The sequence below is a fragment of the Anastrepha ludens genome, chromosome 5 (assembly GCF_028408465.1).
Source record: "Anastrepha ludens isolate Willacy chromosome 5, idAnaLude1.1, whole genome shotgun sequence".
In the NCBI taxonomy this organism is placed as follows: Eukaryota; Metazoa; Arthropoda; class Insecta; order Diptera; family Tephritidae; genus Anastrepha; species Anastrepha ludens.
The window spans coordinates 32,217,862-32,240,444 of NC_071501.1; the positions used below are offsets into that span (position 1 = coordinate 32,217,862).

The window sequence follows — 22,583 nt, forward strand, 5'->3', positions numbered from 1 at the left end:
AAATGGCAAACTAAATAATTTTTACAGCAGTATCATTACAGTTACATGCTTCTTAATAGTATTCAGCTGCAAAATAATTTTTAATAAATTTTTTAAATTTTTTATAAATGAAGGTTGAGTGAACGATCAACCGTTCTCGAGTTATCGCTGTACCAATGTTGGCTATTTCACAGCTGATATGCAAAACTGAAAATTAATCGAAAACTATACAAGTCCAAAAAATTTTGTTGCAGCGCATAAAGTAGACAATATTGTATGGAGAAGTAATTTTTTTAGTGTCCTATTTAATAGAGTTAATATTTGATGATTGAACCTTTTTTGTAGGCAAACTAACAGATGTGTCATATAGTGATAAGAAAAAAATCGCAATCACACGAAAATATATAGTTTTTTTTATGAATGATGAAAGGTTATGCCAGAGCAAAATCGAAGTATGGCCTTTTGACTGAATTATGTATATATCATTTAGTTTACCCATAAAAAAATTTTATGTTTAAATATTTGATACATTAAAGGTATTGAAGAAATTATCGTATTTATTCAATATTGTCTGCATTATAGGCTGATGATGGGATACAACAAAATTTTTTAGACTCGTTTAGCTCTCAAGTAATTGCCAGTTTTGCAAATCAGCTGTAAAACAACCAGCACCGCCACAATGATAACTCGAGAACGATTGGTCGTAGAAAAATCTCAAGCATATCAAAATTTTGGGCTATTTATGGGCTTTCAAATGCATACAAACAAAACAAAAAAAAACCACCCTTTCTGTGTACACTAACACCCCCCTCCTCAACTTGCGTGAATAAAAATGACAAAAAAATATAAAAATTTTTTTTTTGCAACTGAATAGTGTTGAGTAGCAAGTAACTTTGATAATAGTGCTGTGAAAAAATTTTAGTTTGTCGTTTTCATTATTATTTACAGGACATATGCATGTGGGGGTGTCAGTTTATGCAGAGAGGGTGACTTTTTAAAAATTTGTTTATATGGATTTGAAAGCCCATAAATAGCCCAAAATTTTGATATGCTTGAGATTTTTCTACGACCAACCGTTCTCGAGTTATCATTGTGGCGGTGCTGGCTATTTTACAGCTGGCACCGCCACTTTGAAGTGTCAATGATTCTAGATTGAGAAGAGCCCAAAAATTTTTGTCGCGGCCCAAAATTAGCCCATAAATAGCCCATAAATTGGGCACAAAAAGTTTTTGATTTTGACGTTGTGGCGGTGCTAGCTTCCTCGACCCGAAGGTAAGTGAAATATTGCATTGTTTCATGCACGTAAAGAATGCATTCACTTTTATCATTTATTTAGTAAGATGCGCTGACTAAGATTTAGAGATTGCAAAAATTCACGATGCAAACGCAACACAAATGCGAGAAAAGTGGATGGCCGCGTGCATGGCAACTGCAGATGCATTCCCCAGAGTATCGTTTGTGTGTTCGGGCCACTTTTCCGCAAAAGACTTTAACCCTCGTTATGGATGTGCTCAATTTCAGCAGCAGTGGAATGAGTATTTATTTTACTATATTTTAATTTGTTTTATTTAATTATCAAATATTATTTTCAGACACCAAAAAGATATGAAATATGTGGAATTCGTTTCTAAATCGTAAATTACTCCAAAGAAGTTAATGCTTTCTATACAGCTTTTTCAGAGGGATTTTCCGCGACAATGAAATACTGTAGACATTCGATACGACCCGAAGTTATATCCAGTCAAGGACTGTCACTCCAGCAGCATTTTCCGTACATGGATGTGTGGGGCATGTTTATGCTGTTACAACAACGACTACAGATAATGCATTTATTTTTTTATAATGTATTTTTTTTGTAGTATAGCACAATATGGTGACGCAAAGTTAATCCCCCTATGAGAAGATTTAGAATTTTTACAAATGCCGTCGCACGTCAATCATATTTGACACTTGTGAACTAGACTGCAGCCGAGCAATGAAGCGCGTAAACGTCAAAATAAAGATTTCCCTCACTAAAATTTTTTTTTTATATAGTAAAAAGTTTTTCAAGATCAAACTTGATGATTAATATTACGCCACCTTCACTGTTTTTCACAATAGTTCTACAAATACGATTAAGTGAGCATATTTAACTTGTTTATTTTATATTTTGAATGTGTAAAAAAAAAATTAATAAGTAAAAAGTTTAAAAAGTGGAAACAATGTTTTTTTTTCGTATCAAGGGGTCGACATTATTGGTTTGTTTGTTTTCAGAATACAGTATCAGGCTGTATTTTTAAAAGTTTACCCTCGTAATCTTATTTCACTCCGATTTGCTAATTGTTCATATCATTCATTTGTATGCCGAACCATCACCACCACTTTCCACCATACGAGTATTAGTTGTCATTTATTATTCAATTCAAAGGTCTCTGAAATGTTTTTTAAAGCCTGCAAGTACCAAAGTTGTTATGGGCCACTATTTCGCTATGCCCTGATTGTCACTGACCGACAACAATACACACTTGGCGCTGCGCTTCCTGTGATCTTATGCTCCAGTCAACTGCGTCTCATACACACAGCGCTATAAATGGTATGTGAGTGTGTGTGTGTGTGTGTGTCTTCTTCTTTGGGTTTTTGTTTTTTTCTTTCTTTTTTGTGCTATTGGTATTACAAGAATGTTGCTTTTATGATAAAACGGTGAAAAATGAAAAGCAATATAGACGGGGCTGTTGCTGGTTGTGCTGGGGTGTAGTGGGTGAAGTGAAGCGGGCAATCAAGTGGTACCGGACAAATAAGCAAATAGGGCCTAACAAATATGCGTGGCTATGTGTATATGTGCTTATGCCCGTGCGCGTGCGTATGTGTGTGTGTGGAGATATGCTTGCCGTCACACAATATAATGCAAGAATGCAAACGCCCCACTCAAACGCGCACTGCGCACATATACGCTTTTGCACTTGTTGGTGGTGGGTGGCTGTGGTGTTGATGGTCCTGCTGCTGCTGCTGCTGATGTTGATGTTGATGCTGCTACAAGTGGGCAGACAATGTGCATGCATATGTGAGTTTATTGAAGCAGTGAAGTGATGCTGCTCACTATGCGCGACCGTCATCGGGCATTGTAATGGTCCGAGACCATCAGCAGCAGTGCAATTTGTCGGTGCTGTCTGTATCATGCGCCTAAATAAGTTTATTATACAATAATCATATTATTATTTATTTATTTACCACATTAATGTGAATATCGCACATATGTATGTATGTATGTTTGTCTATATGTATGTGTCTGTACTAATTGAAAGTAATTTAATTCGTGTTTTTGCAGAGCTTCAAGTCAACGGTTAGGTTGATGGCTGATGGCTGAGACTGCTGAATGCCGCCAAACCAATTAGTGAACATCATGAACTAACAGTAACAGTAACAACAACGGCAACAACTACAACCACTACAGTTACTATAGAAAAGTCATAAGTGGAAAGTAAAATCACCAGAATGAAGACCGTAATAGCAACAACAACAGCAGCAGTAGCAGTAGCAGCAGCATAAAAACCTAACTGCATACAGACGAACATGCGAATTGCAAGAACGGTAAAAGATAATCGACGTCATCTCCAGTTGAGCTTCGCACAGAAAGTGATTATATACATATACAAAAGTATGTACAAACATACATACACATAATTAAGCGTGAGAAGTTCGTGTCAGACAAGGCATTGTGCAAAAATTTTCGACAAAATTCAACTTCCAGCTAAACTAACGAACGCGAAGGTGTAAGACGGAAAAGTACATATCAAACACATTTTTAATGTATTCGCGTTATCAACGCCGTCGAGCTCATCAATAAAAAGGCTCCTCGTCAAATCATTTAGATTATATTGAACTGCATTAGAAATCGAACTTAGTTTTAGAAAAGAGAGTACATATTTGGACTGGTTGGTGGCGAGACCACATTAGCAGGTGCAGTGATATTTGTTGGCAACTAATGGATCCATATCATCATATCAGACATCATGTGAGTACACAGCGTGCGTTTTTTAGTTCTTAAGGGGGGCTGCACAAAACAAACACACAAAAAATGGCGGCGCTAAAGCTGCGTAAACGTGGAATGTACAGCCTCTTGTAATCAACTGAAATCAACTAGACACAAATTTTTCATTAAAATAAGCGATTCCACTTTGCATTCGCCTATTTTTAACGAAAAAAAATTTAAATTTTGAGTGAAAACGAAAAAAAATATACACTTTTTTATAAAAAAACTAGCAAACCCGGCCCGCTTCGCTGGGCAAAAACACGGCGGGTCCACGTTTTGGCATATATTTCGAGACCCTAGTCATCAATAGGTATGAAAATTACCCCGCATTAAAGCGGCAATTTGATATCCATATTGTACAAACACATTCTAGGGTCCACGTTTTGGTCTCTATCTCGTGACCCTAGTCACGGAGCGGCATGAAAAATACTCTGAACTAAAGCATTCACCAACAGCTTCCATTTGATACCCAAATTGTACATACACATCGGAAGGTTACCCGGGTCCACGTTTTGACCTATATCTCGAGCCCTATCCACCAATAGGCATCCAAACTATACGTAAACCATCTTCAATACATACTTAACAATGTGTGTAAGTTTGGTTTAATTCGGTGCAAAGACACGGCCGGTTAGCGAACACACACAAAAAGTTGACTTTATTTTATATATAAAATTTATCTAAGCAATATTTTTGTGATAATTAATAAAAAATTTGTGGCCCATGCAAAGGCCAATATGTTAAAGAATATCCCTGTGAAATTTTAAATTAGATATCTTCGTTACTTTTTGAGTTATATTCGACAGCGCGGAAAAACACGTAAAAACGTTCTTATTCATCTTTCGTTAGACGCTCATCCCTACACTGACATTATAGCGACTTTTTAGACATTTTTATTAAGCTTAAAACATTGAAAAGATGTTCTTTAGATTGTAAATGATTTTTTAAGCAAAAAAAATTGAAAATTTAAAAATGCTCGAGGAGCTGCCCCCCCTTAAGTGCCATTCTCTCGATTCCTGTTCACGTGAGCTTCCAAGAAACAGGCAGTTGAAAAATTTAACAGCATTTTTCGACTTGATAAGTTCGATTTATTTATTTTTTTTCAAGCACCAGTTAAATATTTTTAATAATAAATAAACAAATGCAGGTGATTCTGAACCCGATGGTGGCACCAGAGCAACAAGGCGTGAGGTTCAGCGCACTAGGCAGGCCGGAACAGAGGACTATAAATCAAACTATTAAGGGGTTATACGCAGTTATGAAGCAAATAAAATACGGGTTGTCAAGGATTTATCCTGAAGAAACTTCAGAATATTTTAATTTGAAAATTTTTGGCGGTTATAAAAGCATTCTTCAAGAACGTAACAAAATTTTGTATTTATGAAAATGTTGATTATAGAGCGCGCTGCAGGCGATTTCTGGAACCTCCTTTAAAAAAAGACGATTTACGGTGTACATCGTAACTCAGGATTGGATTATCTGAAATCAAAAAACCAAACAAATTTTGTTAATATATTAGATTATCTAGTAATTAATCGTTCCGCTAATCAAAATAGTGAATTTTCACAAAATGGCAGCTTTTAAAAGAAATGATTTCGATTTTTACGTTAAAATTTGGCCGTAAATTGATTATAATATGGAAAATAAGTATCAGATTTACAAAAGGAACGATTAATTACTAGAAAATGTATCTTTAAAGATTGGGTTAAAACGGTTGACCGATCAAACAAGCCGTTTTCGAGATATCGTGTACACCGACTTGAAAAATACCGTTTTGAAAAAAACACGTTTAAAGTTTCAATACCTACCTTAAAACGTGCCGAGGCATCTCTACATATTTAGGTATAACTCCGAAAGTATTGCTTAGATCTACTTCAAATTTCGTGCGTATACTTTTGAACAAATGTACATTACAAAAATGCAATAAAAAAAATCGATTTTTTTGAAAGTCATAACTGCGTATAACCCCTTAAACTAGGGACGGGCAGCAGAGTGGCACGCTCGCAGCAGAGCGTGCTAGCAAAGTGCTAGATGAGGGGGCGACAAACTTACATCAGAAGGGTAAGCAATAGGCGTGTACGTATATTAATCAGTTCTAAGCAACGCATATGTGTTTGTAAAAAAGAGAGTGAAGCTTTGCCAATAGCAAAGTTACCAGATAAGGGGGCTTCATTCCATGTTAGGGGATTTTGAAGTGTTGGGATTTGCTAGATCGTTCATATTAAATAATAAAATGCTTTTGGTTGTTTTTATTGGAAACGTTTCTTTGAATATTAACATCATCTTTGCAAATTTCTATTTTATTTACTTTTTTAATTTTTTAATCAAGAAGTTTGAACATTCGCATGTCAAAGTTTCATAGTCGCTAAACTATGCGGAGAAAAATTTGTACTGACAAATCGGAGTATATTTTTCTGAATGAAAAAATTGTCTTCGTTTACATATAAGTATGTATGTATATCGTATGTTTTTATGTTAGTGCATTTTTTTTTCTGGTCACAACAGCGAACAGTAATCTCAACCAGCCATGTTTTATTAAACATTTTATGTTGTTGAAAAGGACAATTTAGTTACCTGACATTGGTGGGAAAACATGTTTCCATTAAAAAAATAGAGGATTTTTTCAAAAAGCATTAATGAAATTATCTTAGCAGAGTGGGTATTCTTGGTGAGTACTTGGTTGCTCTCCAATTCAAATCACGTGCATATGGCAATGCGCACAGTATGACAAAGTACACAAATATTATTAGAGAAATTTGTTTGCATCCGCTCATGGATTTCGCACCATCGGTGGCAACGCAAACCACTTTTCGCCATGATACACCCATGCGTTCAGTACATTCATTAACACATTGAAATAAATCTTCACCTTTAGTCGTCCCTTTCATTGGAATAATGTTCAGAAGTTCTTCACATATATTTAGGTGAGCATCAACTCCTCGGATAAAAATCGATAATTGGGCTATGTCGGATATATCTGTACTTTTGTCAATTGCCAATGAAATCGCTCTGAATGATTCTATACGCTCTTCTAACTGCGATTCTGTAATTTCCGCCATTTCATCTACTCGTCTGCTTATAGTTCTACGAGATAAGGGGACAAAATTCCTACTGCTTTTAATATACAAGACTTCACCAATTCGCCATCCGAAAATGCACGATTCTCACGAACAAGGTTTAACGCGATTTCATAAGTTGCACGCTTTGCATCTACAACGTAATCTTCGCTTTCCTAAGAAATTAAAAAAATTTTTAATAATTTGAATTTTTCCGACCTCCTGTAATTTGGCAAATGGCTTACTGCTATCGAATCGGGCTCTTCGTTTAGACTTAAGGATTTGTATAAACTAACGCAATACTTCACACACCTCAACCAAAAAGTCATTGTAACCCAACACTCCACACGCGCAACGCTTTTGAGGAAATACCAGAGCAGCGATTGGCGTTCCCGTGGGAAACGCCTACTCAGCAAAGTACTGGTCACGTTGTAAGCACACGGGCTTAGCTTTTAGTCTTAGTATTAGAATTAAAATATTTTTAAATTCAGTTATAAAGAGATTATCAACCAATAAAGACCTGTCTCGTCCGTAACAACTTTTTTTATAAACCACCACGACCGAGTAGTTTAATTTATATACTTTTCTTTTCTTCTCCTACATATTCATCATATTCACTCCTTGCAGCTCATAATGTCTCTTTATGTTAAAAACCTTACACACCACACGTTTTTCACATACAAGGCATTGTGATTCTCCGTCTACATATTTGCATAAAAAAGTTACACTCCACTTCGGATTCAAATTTAACAATGTTCTTTTATTTGAGGTCATGCGGAACCAAATGTTTTATATTTAATATTTTATTTAACTTTGTTTATTTAAATTAAAAATTAAAACAGAGTAATATATTACACATTAGAAATAAATGTATGTTTTTGTCGGCAGTTGAACACTGTGAACTTTGTTTTGACGTTCGCCGTTTCAAATTTTTAAATAGAATTTTCAGCACTTTCACTGCATCCACACCATACAAATACACTTAATATTAATGGTTTTTTATGCGACAATAATATGTAACTTACGGTCTCAAAAAATATCGTCGAAAAATGAAGAAATCACGAAAAAACTGATTTTATTTATGAAATGTCAAAACTTATGAGTAAGAGTTGCCGCAGTTGTTAAATGTGGGAATCAATTTTGGGCATTTTTGATTTTATTATTCATGATTTATATACATAAGTATATACTCTTGGTTGTTTATTTTTATTTGCAGTTGTACATATCAGAGAGTATGGGATTATTATGGGCGAAATTAGTTGTCAATCACGTCCACTTTTTATGAAAAATAAAAGAAAAAATGGTATCATTCAGTAGCTAAAAATTTTGAAACATTTGACAAACTGCGGTAGCTGAAGAGAGTTTGCAGTTTCATAAAGTAATTTGCTAAAACATTTGATTTTCTGGATTTCTTAGCTCAATATAAAAAACATCAATTTAAAAAAATATATCCGATCTCAAAAACCATTTAAGTAATCATAAGATAAGTGTGCATAATTTACAGATTCGTCAGTATATGCAGTGATCAATATTATTGAAGATTTAACTGTCATTGCTTTCCAATATGTAAGATTTTAATTTAGTCTCAAATGAAATATTTTCAGAGGCCTTAATCGTCTTTACATCAAGCAATTAATATAAAAAACAGTATTACGCGAACTTTTGAAATGTTTTATTGCAAGTCGATTGTTGTTTATTATCTTAATTCATTATTATAATAGAAAGTGTAATATGTATATTAAATTTAGTTATTGAAGAAAAATCTACTAAAACAACCTATTTTTTAGAAATTTGTTGATATGAAGTTAAAAGTTGTAATCCCTGGTAAGAATTCATGAATAATTGCTCTCTCATTCAGGATGCAAACACAGACACAACTCGCTCAATTTTTCTGTTTCTTCCCTGTGCTTTGCTATCCCCCTTCACCTAGCACTTTTACGCACGCAGAAGCACACGCTGCTGCACAGTGCAAATGTGCTGAGTTTGCCCATCACTACCTTAAACTGTTGTAATTGCTACAACAACAACAATATACGAGTATATATATATGTATATGATTGGCGCTTACACCATTTTTGGGAGTTTGGCCGAGCTCCTCCTCCAATTTGTGGTGTGCGTTTTGTTCCATAACTGGCCGCCGTAGCCGAATGGTTGGATGGTCGGATGACGTAGGTTCGATACTCCATGAAACACCAAAAGTTAAGGAAAAGTTTGTTTCTAATAGCGGTCGCCCGAGTTTATTTCTGCCTGAAAAAGCTCCTCATAAAAAAATATCTGCCGTTCGAAGTCGACTTGAAACTGTAGGTCCCTCCATTAATGGAACAACATCAAGAAGAAAAATAACAGATTAAAGCAAGGAGTGCCGCAGGGTAGTTTTTCAACTTCTACATCTCAAAGTTCCCCCCAACCACCAAAGGGAGTTTTTGATTGATCTCCTATGCAGACGATTGTACGATAATGGCGTCCGACAATAGCATTGATGGCTTGTGCTTAAAAGTAAACACTTATCTCGCCAGCCTTTCTCGCTTTTTCACTGCGAGGAATCTCCAGAATCCACGGCGACCCTTTTTACCTCCTGGATGAAGCAGGTCAAACTGCAGTTAAAGGTGAAAATCGGTTGGAAACCAATATCGACTGCAAACAACCCCAAAATCCCGGGCGTTACCTTCGAGTGTTTGCTCGCTTTCGCGATGCCTACAACCGCAATTGCTATTAAGGTTCAAAACCGCCACGAGGTTCTAGCAGGTTCGGCAGCACTTGGTGTAAAGGCAAAGAGATGTTCATTCCCACGACAGTCGGCTCTATCTTGCCAAACCTAACCGCATTTACATCCGGCCAAGGACTGTCACTCCAGCAGCATTCCACGTACATCTATGGGGAAATTTTATGTTGCTGCCGACATTTAAAGCAATTGGTCGGACGGGTCTAAATTACACTGCGCCCGTCTGATCGACTGGCAGAAGTGATTCACAGTGGACAACGTTTCAGACCTGTCTAAATACTAACATCAGCCACGGGATGTGTACTGATGTCTCCCCTGCATCAAATACACAAAGAAGTCTCCGTGCTCCCGATTAAGGAGTACAGTAAGATGCTCAGCAAGCAATGCGTGCTGTGGTGCTCCCGCAGGAATTACCCCTGCAGGCACTTGTTCGACTACAATGATGAGATCTTGCATCAACCACGGTTACAACTGCTGAATCGGACAGTTTACAGACAGGCATTTACCGACATTCATCACAAATCCCTTACCAAATGCCTAAACTCCCACCCGAAAATGCCGTCAGCGAGGTCCAGCCACCACCCATCGCAAACGAAGAGCTTCAGCTGGCTCGTAATACTCGCTTAACTTTAACTCATTCACGTTATGGATAATGTAGCAGGTTAAACTCCTACTTATCTAGAATCGACCCCGTCATACTCAATATATTCCGGCATGTGAAGGTACCTCGCACCGATACTAAGCACCTATTCAAATGCCCTCTTAAACCTCTTCATCTAACAACTCTCTCGCTCTGGACTCGACCTGTCGAAAGAGCATTTTCCTACCGTTAGATTAGATAGACGATGATAATCGGTGAAGGGCTTAATGAACTGCTACCACAACAACAACTCTCCATGTTCCCAGGACAGTCAGATGAATAGCATACCGTGGCGAACTATACTATATCTTCCGTTAAACGGTTGGCCGTTTTCGTTTTGATCGATAAACCCGCAGATTATATTTCCGCGAATAACCTCTTATGCGCTTGACGCAAATCCTTTCGAATTTCCTAACAGAAACAGCCGTTTTAGCAAGCGAGGGTGACCACCTACGTCAGACCGATCTCGAGGATCCTCGTATAAAGGAATATATCGGTGCTGTGCGCTAAATGATTGATCAAGATGGTCATGGGCATTAGTATGACGAGCATCTATAAGATTATGCTTGAACACCTTGCGCTGCAAAAGTTTATTGATCATCATCTAATTTTTCCATTTTTGGCCCAGAAATATAAATAGCAACCCGCGTAGATACGCCCCTTACAAAATACATAATAAAAAGTCTATTAACGAACATCCCTTAAGATCATTAAAATATTCATTATTTTCTTCTTTTGTTTTGCAGTATCCACCCACCCGACCGGAATTGCAGCAAAAATGCAATCGCGGCTCACATTCGAGTGACACCAGCTCAGCATACAGCGGCAGCGATACAATGGCATCCGTGTACGGTTCATCAATGGACGCTGAGGAGATTGATCTCTCCGGTTTGGTGGAGTCAGTGGTGGACTCCGATGAGGAGGACTTAGCCGAGAGTATGGATGTGAGTCGAATGATTACCACTCAATTTGCTTTTACTTTAATTCCGCTTCCATTTTCTAGAGTTTAAATGTGCGCGATGCCGTGCGTGATTGCCTCGAAAAAGATCCCTCCGAACGCACAGAAGAAGATGTAGAAATCCTGCTCGAATTCACACAAGGCCTGAAGGCTTTCACCAACATAACACTAGCGGTGCGACGCGCACTATGTGCCGTTATGGTGTTTGCTGTGGTCGACAAGGCCGGCACTGTGGTGATGTCCGATGGCGAGGAACTCGATTCGTGGTCGGTGCTTATCAATGGTGCCGTGGAAATCGAACACGCGAACGGCACACGGGAAGAGCTGCAAATGGGCGATTCATTTGGCATATTGCCCACTATGGATAAGTTGTATCATCGCGGCGTAATGCGCACCAAATGTGATGATTGCCAGTTTGTTTGCATAACACAAACCGATTACTATCGCATACAACATCAGGGCGAGGAGAACACGCGGCGGCACGAAGACGAGGATGGCCGCATAGTTATGGTCACTGAGTTGCGTCAAATTGGCAGCAATGAGCACGCCGGTGCCGGCAGTAATGCTAGTGCGGCAAGCGCGGCGGGCATGAAGCGTGGGCACGTGGTGATACGCGGCTCTCCAGAACGTTTGCTACAACAATTAGTGGAGGAGAATTCAATGACTGATCCGACATATGTGGAAGATTTTTTGCTCACACAACGCATTTTCATCAAGAATCCACAAGAGGTGACACAGAAGCTGCTCGCATGGTTTGAGTGTGACGCGGAGCCGCCAAAGGGCAGCACCGCTTCACCGCAAGAGATCAGAGATCGTGTAACGCGCGTTGTGCTGCTTTGGGTGAACAATCACTTCACCGATTTTGAGGCTGATCATGAAATGATGGAGTTCCTGGAGGTGTTCGAGGCTGGGTTGGAGCACACGCGTTTGTTGAGTCAATTGCGTTTACTGCATATAGCTTGTGCGGCTAAGGCGCGCATGCGCAGTTGTACGTTGACGCGTTCATCACGCGACGAGCCATTGAATTTCAATATAATCGGCGGCTATGAGATGCGCGGCATTACAGCGGCGACGGGCGGTGGCGGTTGTGGCATATACATAGCGCATGTAGTGCCCGGCTCGAAGACACAAGACATCGGCCTTAAGCGTGGCGATCAAATACACGAAGTGAACGGCCAATCTTTCGAGCATGTGACAAGCAAACGCGCCATGGAAATACTTATGAGCAGCACACATCTGAGTATTACGGTGAAAAGCAATCTTTTGGGTTTCAAAGAGATGATGTTGGCCATCGAGCAGGGTGGCAACGGTAGCAGTGGCAGCAATGGCGCCGGCACGCCGGTCGGCAGTGGCAGTGGCAGCAGCGGCGGCTCGCTAGGCACCAAATCATTACGCAGTCCGCGACGTATTTGCGCCAACGACATTGCCAAATTACATGGACGCTGCATGTTGGATGATATGACAACTACAAGTCGATCGCACATCTTGCGTCTTAGCTCGGTAGATATGCTGTTGCCCACAGACCAAACGGACTGTTGTGCACCAGCGACGCCACCGCCAGTAATGTCACAACAATCTAGCGGCAATATGGCCAGCAATTTCATGTCGAATCTGCTGCAAAGTGTCAGTAACGCATCCGCGCGCAAGGATGCGCACACAAATTGCAATGATGGGAATGGTGGTGGTGGTGGTGGTGGTACAAAGGGTGGTGGCTTTATGACGCTTGCGCCAAAGCGGCGCTTACAAAAGGCGCTGGCGAAAATGAATTTATTGCAACATAAAAGTATCGGTGGTGCGGGTTTGAATGACTCCATTGATGTTGCCACACCCACAGAGACTATGTCACAAAAAGCCGGCAAACTCACCACATCCTCATCCAGTTCCTCCTCTACTTGCGGTGGCGTCGGCGGCAATCGTCTCTACCAATCACAATCCAACCCCGATTTAAGTTCGTCCCTGCTCTACGAAGATTCTAACTCTCTTGCGACCAGCACCGCTACAGCACCCACTCCCACGCCCAATTATTTGACTACCTCCATGCATCGGCCATCTGCCGTTTCCACCACCAGCTCCGCTATGCTGCCTGACTATCCCGAGCATGTGCTCAAAGTCTTCAAGGCTGATCAATCGTGCAAATATTTACTCATCAACAAGGAGACGACGGCGCACGAAGTTGTGATGCTGGCGCTGCAGGAGTTTGGCATACACGACCCGAGTTCCAATTACTCGCTCTGCGAAGTTAGTGTAGGCGAAGGTGGCATGGTGAAACAGCGTCGCCTACCCGATCAACTGCAGAATCTCGCCGAGCGAATTGGTTTCGCCGCGCGCTACTATCTGAAAACAAATGGCAGCACAGAGACGCTGGTGCCGGATGAATTGGCACTGGAGTTGGTGCGTGAGTCGAGTGTGCATTTTCTGCAGCTGAACGCCTATGAATTGGCCATACAATTGACGCTGCAGGATTTCGCTATTTTTCGGCAAATCGAGTCCACGGAATATATCGATGATCTGTTCAATCTTAAAACGAAATATGGCGTGCCAATGTTGTCGAAATTCGCCGAGCTTGTCAACCGCGAAATGTTTTGGGTGGTAACTGAGATTTGCAGTGAGCACAATATCGTGCGGCGCATGAAGATCGTCAAGCAGTTCATAAAAATCGCACGTCATTGCAAGGAGTGCCGCAATTTCAATTCCATGTTCGCCATTATATCCGGACTGGGGCATGCAGCTGTGTCACGGTTGCGCCTTACTTGGGAAAAATTGCCTTCTAAATATCAACGGCTCTTCTCCGACTTGCAGGATCTAATGGACCCCTCACGCAATATGTCCAAATATCGACAGCTGGTCTCCTCAGAGCTGCTCGCACAACATCCCATCATACCATTCTATCCGATCGTAAAGAAGGATCTCACCTTCATCCATCTGGGCAATGACACGCGCGTAGAAGGTCTCATCAACTTTGAAAAGTTGCGCATGCTCTCCAAGGAGGTACGCCTGCTCACGCATATGTGCTCCTCGCCCTACGATCTGCTCGCTATACTCGAACTCAAAGGTCAATCGCCGTCGAATGCGCTCTTCTCGCTCAATCAATTGTCCACATCACAAAACGCCGGCGGCACACACAGCACCGTCATCGCTGCCAATGCCGGCCAATCGACAATCAAGCGCCGTAAAAAGTCAACAGCTGCACCCAACCCTAAGAAAATGTTCGAAGAGGCACAAATGGTGCGACGCGTCAAGGCATACCTGAATAATTTGAAGATCATCAACGATGAGGATGCATTGCACAAATTCTCGCTCGAATGCGAACCATCCTCTAATTCGCAGACGTATGGCGGCAGCAGCAGCAGTACACGTGGTGAAAGTGGTTTGGGACGTGACGGCACCGGCAATTCATCGACGCGCAGCGGTGATCAATTGAGTATCTATTCGCACACGTCTTCGTCGTCGGCACCGAATTCATCGTTGTCACTACGCAAACGCCATCCCTCCTCGCCGACACTCTCCACCACCAGCTCGACATCGTCGACAAGCGATCACCACAATCGTCGCAATATGGCGCACAATAATAACTCAAAATTTGGCATCGCCTCTCCGCAAGCCGTCAAAAAAATACTCGCACTTTCCGATCCGACGAAAGTGCGGCCACATCAGCCGTTTACAGCGCGACACTCGGGCATGCCGCCACCCCCGCCCCCACTGCTAGTTAATACGCCGCATCATATGCTAGCGCATGCGTACGCCTCGGCACCGGCTGGCGTGCCCTTGACGGCAGTACCTGGCGCATCGACCACGCCAAGCCCATGCTCCCATCGGCGCTTAGCGTCCGGTAGCAATTCGATGCCGGCAGGTAAGTGGTGGTTGGAACTTTTATTCAGCATTCACAATGAACTTTATATACTAATGAAATGGCCATTTACACTCAGGCAATATGGTACCCGCGCGGGCCATACATGAACGCTCACATTCGGACACGCCAACGCCACCATTACCATCTGTTGATCTGTCAGTTGAGAGCAGTAGCGTTACAACATTTCGTGACTTGCCATTGCGCAAATCTGTGACTTCCGGTAAGCTAAAATTGCTTTCATATATTTTTGGTTTCTAGGAAATTTTTGAAAATGTCATAACTAAAATTTTATTGCTATTAACTTCCTTCCTTGCTTACTAACAAAATCAGTGAAATGGCAATAGTGGGTTGGAATTTAAGTTATCCGAAGTAGCTTAGACTATTAAGTTGATTGCGTTATTGTAGTGCTAGTCCGCAATGGTTGATTGGGCGCAGTGGTTTTTAATTGTAAGCAGGTAGCGTAGGGGCTTTTGGTGAAGGTCGCGCTTAGTTGCCAATTTTGAACACAATAATACAGTTATGCTTGTATGGTATAAATAATTTTATATTAAAGGTTTACAAATATATTTTGGGGTCGTAGAATTTTAACATAAAGAAAAGATGCCTTCGCTGGGGAACTTTCTAAGAATTTGAGGGATTCTACCAAAAAATAATATAAAAAAATAAAAAAACGTTTCAACAAATAAAGAAATACCAAATTTGCTCTGGGCAAACTGTATATATGCGCGCACATTTAAGTAAAATTTAATTTCCGGAATCAAACAAACTTAAAAACAAAAAAAGTCTTCAGCTTCTTCACCAAAAAATTCCTATTTAAAATCAAAAATGTGAAAAAAAACAAAAAAAACAAAACCTTCAGGTTCTTCACCCACAAATTCCTATTTAAAATCAAAAATGTGAAATAAAAACAAAAAAAAAAAGCCTTCAGCTTCTTCACCAAAAAATTCCTATTTAAAATCAAAAAATGTGAAATAAAAACAAAAAAACAGCCTTCAGCTTCTTCACCGAAAAATTCCTATTTAAAATCAAAAATGTGAAATAAAAACAAAAAAAAAGCCTTCAGCTTCTTCACCAAAAAATTCCTATTTAAAATCAAAAATGTGAAATAAAAACAAAAAAAAAAACCTTCAGCTTCTTCACCAAAAAATTCTTATTTAAAATCAAAAATGTGAAATAAAAACAAAAAAAAGCCTTCAGCTTCTTCACCAAAAAATTCCTATTTGAAATCAAAAATTTGAAATAAAAACAAAAAACAGCCTTCAGCTTCTTCACCAAAAAATTCCTATTTAAAATCAAAAATGTGTAATAAAGCACATTCGAGTATTTTTCTAGACCAATTTACAAAGGCAACTGGAGAAAACAAGCATTTACTCATTTCTAGCAACATAGATTAACCAAATTTTATTCAGCATAATTCAGATCTCCTCCTTATAAAGAAATCTACTTCTTTACGAAATATGGCGCTACAGCCGTCTGAAAATTTGCGGGGTATCCATACATATCTTCTTTTTTTTGGGGGATCTAATATAGTTGCATTGCATGCTGGTGTTGGTCACTCACTGCCTTCATTTAAACATGAACAAAGAAACGAAACTCGTTAAGGGGGGAGCCTGGTTTATGAGGCCTAAAAATTACATCTCTTTGCGATTTTTTTTTTTTTTTAAGGAAAAAATTAATTTAGCACTGCAAAGTTTTTTCTATCTTTTAATGAACATTTAAAAAGTATAAAAAATGTTTGTGCTGGTTAAAATAAGTTGAAAAAATTGTTTAACATAGAAATTAGTAGAGCGCTGCAAAGCTGGAGTTTCCAATTGGCGTACAAGGTACAGCTCGTAATTATTATCTAAAGCAAAAAATTCAAATGGATTTCTAATTATCATAATTTTTTATTCTAGATGAACTAAGAAAATTGAGAGAAAATCCAAAATTTCAACTTTTTGGAGGTTTTAAAGAAAAAAATGCTTTCTATAAAAAAAAAATACACTTCAACTTGGTATAAAAATCTTGAAAAATTTTTTTTTATCTATTTTGTTAGTTCGAATAGAAGAGAATTTAATACTGAAGGGAACAAGCTATGATTCATTTCAAAAGGTTCATTAGTTTTTTTCATTCATGTACGCCAATTCAAAGAAATCATAAAACTGAAAAGTCGAGAAAAGAAGATAAAGTTTGTACTATAGCTGTCCGGTCACAGCGTAACTACCTAACGCTCGCCTACCTTTGGCTTTGTATCTACGGAAATATTGAGAATTAGGCTCTGTAACTTCGTGAGAATATTCTGAAATATATTAGGAATCGCTTAAAACGAAAAAAAACTAGGGTCTGTCAGACTCACGCACGGTAGAAGTGAAACTTCTAAGTTGGTTGTTCCATGCATGGGAGCCCCGGTTTAGATCTCTCCCCCCTCTCTCGTGTTAAATTCAGGTTTTCATTTTTTTTTTCTATATCACTCCACATAAATTTGTACTATTTATTTTTGTCCTTATTAGCTTCAAATTTGACACTTGGGTGCAGTGTTGCACTTGACGCTGACATTTCTTTGCACTTCCAATGGTATTTTTTGCCTACTTTTGGCGCGTTAATCAATTTGCTTTGATCACCGAAACGGTTGAAATGTCATTTTACAACCTTCTACTTCAACTATCGTCACTCGTTTGGCAAACGCACTCATTGTATCGCTTCGTCTCCTCCATACCTACCATATATTTACTTCACAGCAGTTTCTTATTGCTTTCCCGCTTACACACATTCAATCGGCGCTTTATCTGATACTCACACACAGCACTCATTTGCATGGGCTATGGCTATCTATAATACCCGTTGTCGGTTGTCGATTGACGGTTGCCTCCCTCACATCGTTCAGCGCTTGCGATGCGGGAGAGCGACAGAGAGAGCGAATAGGCGAGAGTGGGAAGGAGCAGCTGCTCCTTGGCCCCGCTCATTTGACGGATTTCGGTAACGCTCCGAACTTACCGTTTCACTCGCCTATTTTCAATCTGCCTTGGGGCCCCCGACGCGCCTAAAGAAGTTTCACTTCAAAAAAAATGTATTTTTTTGACCTTATAAACCAGGCTCCCAGGTACGGACCTGTCAAGAAAATGCTCAAGAGAAATGTTGCTGTTATCTTTTGTGTGTGCAAATGTTTGTCATCGGATATTTGGTATTCCCATAAGGGGTTAGGGGTAGTCAGAGGCCCGAAAAAATTATGGTTTTTAATATTTTATTCTACAAAAAAACATAGCATTAATACATCATGTTTCGACTTGACTTTAGCAAATTTTCAAAAAAAAAAAAAAATTATAATTCTAAAAGTTATCGCTATTTGTGTAGAGCCCGTTTCTCCAGAAGTCCCTTGCGGTGATCATTACAAGTCCTTGGAGATTCATCTGAAATGAATCGGACAAGAGAAATTAGCGGCAGGCTAATCACCTACCCTGTCAGAAATCAAAAACAGATTAACGAAACCAACGCAAAACTGAGTCTTGTCGAGGCCCTATGCTCCCGAGAGGAGTGAACAAGGGAAAAAAATAGATATCTTGTGCCTGATCGAAGCGTGTTGTTTTTTTTTTTTCAAAATTAATAATATGGCGGCCTCAGGAAATATTTTTCAGATTTTCGAGAAGAAACCCCGACAATTAATTGGTTAAAAAAATCGAAATTTTTGAAAAAAAAAATCTTTCCATCAGGCACGAGTTTTTTATGTTTTTCAAAAACAGTAAACTCGGCAGAAAGAAGCAATTAAAAAAAAATTTGTAAGGATCAGTTTTTGCTTTTTTTTTTTTTGTCTCGAAACCATTAAATTTAAAACTCGGCAAAAATCATTAAAATTTTGTCCAGAAACTATTTCGTATATTCCATTAGAAGTATTTAAACAAAAACAAAAAAAAATTGTGGTCGAATGTAGGGGGCACCTTTTTACATTTTTTTTGTCCCGAAACCATTAAATTTAAAACTCGGCAAAAAGAAGCATTTAAAAAAATTTGTAAGGGTCACCTTTTTGCATTTTTTTTTGTCTCTAAACTATTAAATTTAAAACTCGGCAAAAATCATAAAAATTTGGTCCAGAAACTATTTCGTATATTCCATTACAAGTATTTAAAAACAAAAAAAAAAATTGTATGGTCGAATGCAGGGGTCACCTTTTTACATTTTTTTTGTCCCGAAACCATTAAATTTAAAACTCGGGTAAAATCATTAAAATTTTGTTCAGAAAGTATTTTGTAATATATATTCCAGTAGAAGTCGAAAGTAGGGGTCACTTTCAAATTTTTTTTTGTTTTTTATCTCGAAACCATTCAATTTTAAATTTGGCGAAAAAATCATTACACTTTTCTGAAGACAATTTTTCGTATATTCCATTAGAACTATTTAAAAAAAATTATGGTCAAATGTACGGGTAACCTTTCTAGATTTTTTTTTTGTTTTTACATATCGAGGTTTCTGTCTTTTCTTGTAAGATGGTACAGCCTAATGTACATGTACCACTTGTAGTTTTTTTATGGTTATGGTTATGTTGAGTAAAATTTCAACTCGATAATATCAAAAACGCGGCACGGCTGAAGGAGTCTATCTCCAACTCGCACCAGTCCGCCATTTTAATTATGTCGATAGATTTATTTGAGTATCTACAGTGCTTGCTTGAGAACTGCTCTTCAACATTAGCTCACTAATATATTATAATAAAATATTCAATATCATTTTGGCCAAAAGTGACTTTAGTTAACTAAGAATCTGTGAAGCTTTTGCATTATTAATGTCATGGCTTCATATAAATATACGAGTAATTCTACACTGATGTATGTACTATAGGTGTGTGATTATTTTTGCTATTTTTTGTTTATCATTTACTATTTTTCGTTTATTTTGGCTTTCCCCCACCACCTTCCCGAAACGTATGTAGATGCTGCTCACTTAATTTAATATGTATAACAGCGTGTCGCCTTACACAAACATCCACCACGTACATACATTCATACACTGTAGTTTTGCAAAAATTGAGACGCAAATGTAGTTGGGTATTTGAACATTTTTTAACTTTTTTTAGTTTACAATACATAATTTTCTGTTGTCTCATCATTATTTTACACCGTCAAACACAAACAAACAAAATAAATAAATACGTTAAATAAAAATGAACAAAATCACACGCCACAACAACAATACGCCATGCCGCTGCTGATGTGCCATCAACATAAATTCCCCACACACCAATAATAACAACTTATTACACCCACTGCACCGCACAAATGATCATCAAAACATCGAATAGGGTCGGTTTCATCCAGCGATAGCGGACACGGTTCATATGCCCAACAACACGACACCAGCAGCTCGGTTTACACCGCTGCCGATTGTCGACTGCTACAGCAAATTTCCAATACTGCAGCACGCAATTTGAGCGGCGGCGTTAACAACAGCAGTAGTGGTAGTAGCAGTGGCGGTAGTCAATGCAGCAGTAGTAGTACACCTACTACGCCCGCGCCAACTCCCATCCCACCACCGCCACCGTATCATATGTTGCGCAGCGCTGCGCATAACGCCGTCAGTAATATGTATCACGCGAATGCGACAGGTGCGGGGCCATTGCCGCCGCCGCCGTACGCTCGCTTGCATTGCGGGGAGACTATGGTTGCACCGTTAATGCATCCGCCAACAGCACACACACGACATTCCAATATGCATGGTAAGTTGAGGGGGGGGTGGAGCAAAATGCTCGTATGTTGCAAAGTGAAAGGAGGAAGCAAATTTTTATGAATTATTGTGATTGGGAGGGAAATAAACTTAGAGAAGTATGAATGTTAGTGGCAAGGCAATGTTGCTTTGTTGTTAGTAAGCAAGTGGGGAAAGTCAGTTTGCAAGGCAATAAACTCAAATGTTACTCAAGAAAACATGAAAACTAAATTTTATTTTTTTTTTATACATTTTTTTCTTATTGACTTCTTGTCTTACAGGTGGCGCTCCAAATTTCGTTGATGGCAACAATAAATGCCCGATGTGCCCAACAATGTCGCCACCATCAACTATGAATCAATAAAGTGTTTGAAAAACATGTTTGAGATTATGTGTAATTCTAGAGTAAGTACAGCTGTGTGATTATTTTTATTATTATATATAATAATACATCGGAAAAGCAGTGGAGATCCACTTCTCTACATTAAACTTAGCTCTTGTGTGTTGTCAACTTCGGCTCTTACACCTATTATAGGCCTATTTTGTAACCCTAGAGTTTTAGGCTTTTTAAAAATTTTAGCACAATTTTGGGTTTGTTGTTCCAAAGATTGCATGGAGATACTACGATACCACCAAGGTGGTGAAGTCTCTGTCTGTCGAACGCAGGACATTCACAAAGCACATGTTCTGAGCTTTCTATGTCCATTTCGCAAAAGCGGCAGACATTGGTCTCAGATAGAGCAATATTATTTAGATGGTACCTCAGGCTGCAGTGACCTGTAAGGTATCCGGTTAAAAGACGCAGATCTACTCTGTTTAGTGAGAGAAGTTTGTCAGATATTCCTTTGTTGGGACTTAGGAATAGTTTGGCTTGACGCTGACCGGCACAGTTTAGCCAGTGTGCGGCAAGTTTTCTTTCTTCCCATTTCCTAAGGAATTCATTAATGTGGCCTTTTGTCAGTCCACAGAAAGGCTCAGGACCAGTAAGTTGCATATTTGCTCCTTGTTTTGCAAGGTCATCAGCCATTTCATTTCCCTCATGTCCTTCATGTCCCCGAATCCAGCATAGTATTACTATGTTCAGGTTTCCTAACGTGTTGAGAAGGTTTAGGCAATCATTTACCAATTTAGAGGTGATAGTTGTTGATAGAAGGGCTTTTAGAGCCGCTTGGCTATCTGAAAGTATGTAGATGTGAGTACCTCTCATTTTCCTGCTAAGGCATTCTCTCACACATATTTCAATGGCATGTATTTCTGCCTGGAATATTGTTGGGTAGGATCCCATCGGAATCGATTTTTTGAATTTGGGCCCATTGATTCCTGCCCCTGTTCTACCATTTTCCAATTTGGACCCATCAGTAAACCATAGCTGGGAGCCAGGTTTGAAAGTGATAGAGTTAGTTATCCAGTCTGTTTGTTCATTAATTATAACTTGGAAGTTCCTGAAGAGTATTGGTTTGGGTGATAGTATATCATCCCTATGAAGAATGGAACTATGTAGGAAGTCTTCCAAGATCTTTAAATGTCCTTTCATATCCCCACTTTTCAGTTCAGAGATACCTTTTAATCTTAAGGCACTCGAGCGAGCTTCCCTTTCAATTAGAATTGGAAGCGGTGGTATGTTCAGGAGCACACCCAATGCATCCGTGGGACATGTTTTCATAGCCCCTGTAATACCAACACATATCAGGCGATGCAG

At 39.2% G+C, this 22,583-nt stretch overlaps 1 protein-coding gene across 8 annotated transcripts in view; it reads left to right on the top strand.

The window, feature by feature from the left end:
* The window catches only part of LOC128865301 (rap guanine nucleotide exchange factor 2), a 46,235-nt gene that overhangs the window by 17,464 nt on the left and 6,188 nt on the right, over positions 1 to 22,583 (top strand). For 3 of the 8 annotated variants that reach the window (XM_054105477.1, XM_054105479.1, XM_054105478.1), the window contains exons 2-7: positions 3,284 to 3,970; positions 11,153 to 11,350; positions 11,410 to 15,214; positions 15,291 to 15,434; positions 20,484 to 20,897; positions 21,166 to 21,289. In XM_054105477.1, coding sequence (XP_053961452.1) covers positions 3,941 to 3,970; positions 11,153 to 11,350; positions 11,410 to 15,214; positions 15,291 to 15,434; positions 20,484 to 20,897; positions 21,166 to 21,248 — 4,674 coding nt within the window. In that variant the 5' untranslated portion in view covers positions 3,284 to 3,940 and the 3' untranslated portion in view covers positions 21,249 to 21,289. Of the gene's footprint in view, positions 1 to 3,283; positions 3,971 to 11,152; positions 11,351 to 11,409; positions 15,215 to 15,290; positions 15,435 to 20,258; positions 20,898 to 21,165; positions 21,290 to 22,583 lie in introns of those variants that run through there. The other 5 variants (XM_054105480.1, XM_054105481.1, XM_054105483.1 and 2 more) reach the window with 5 other exon arrangements.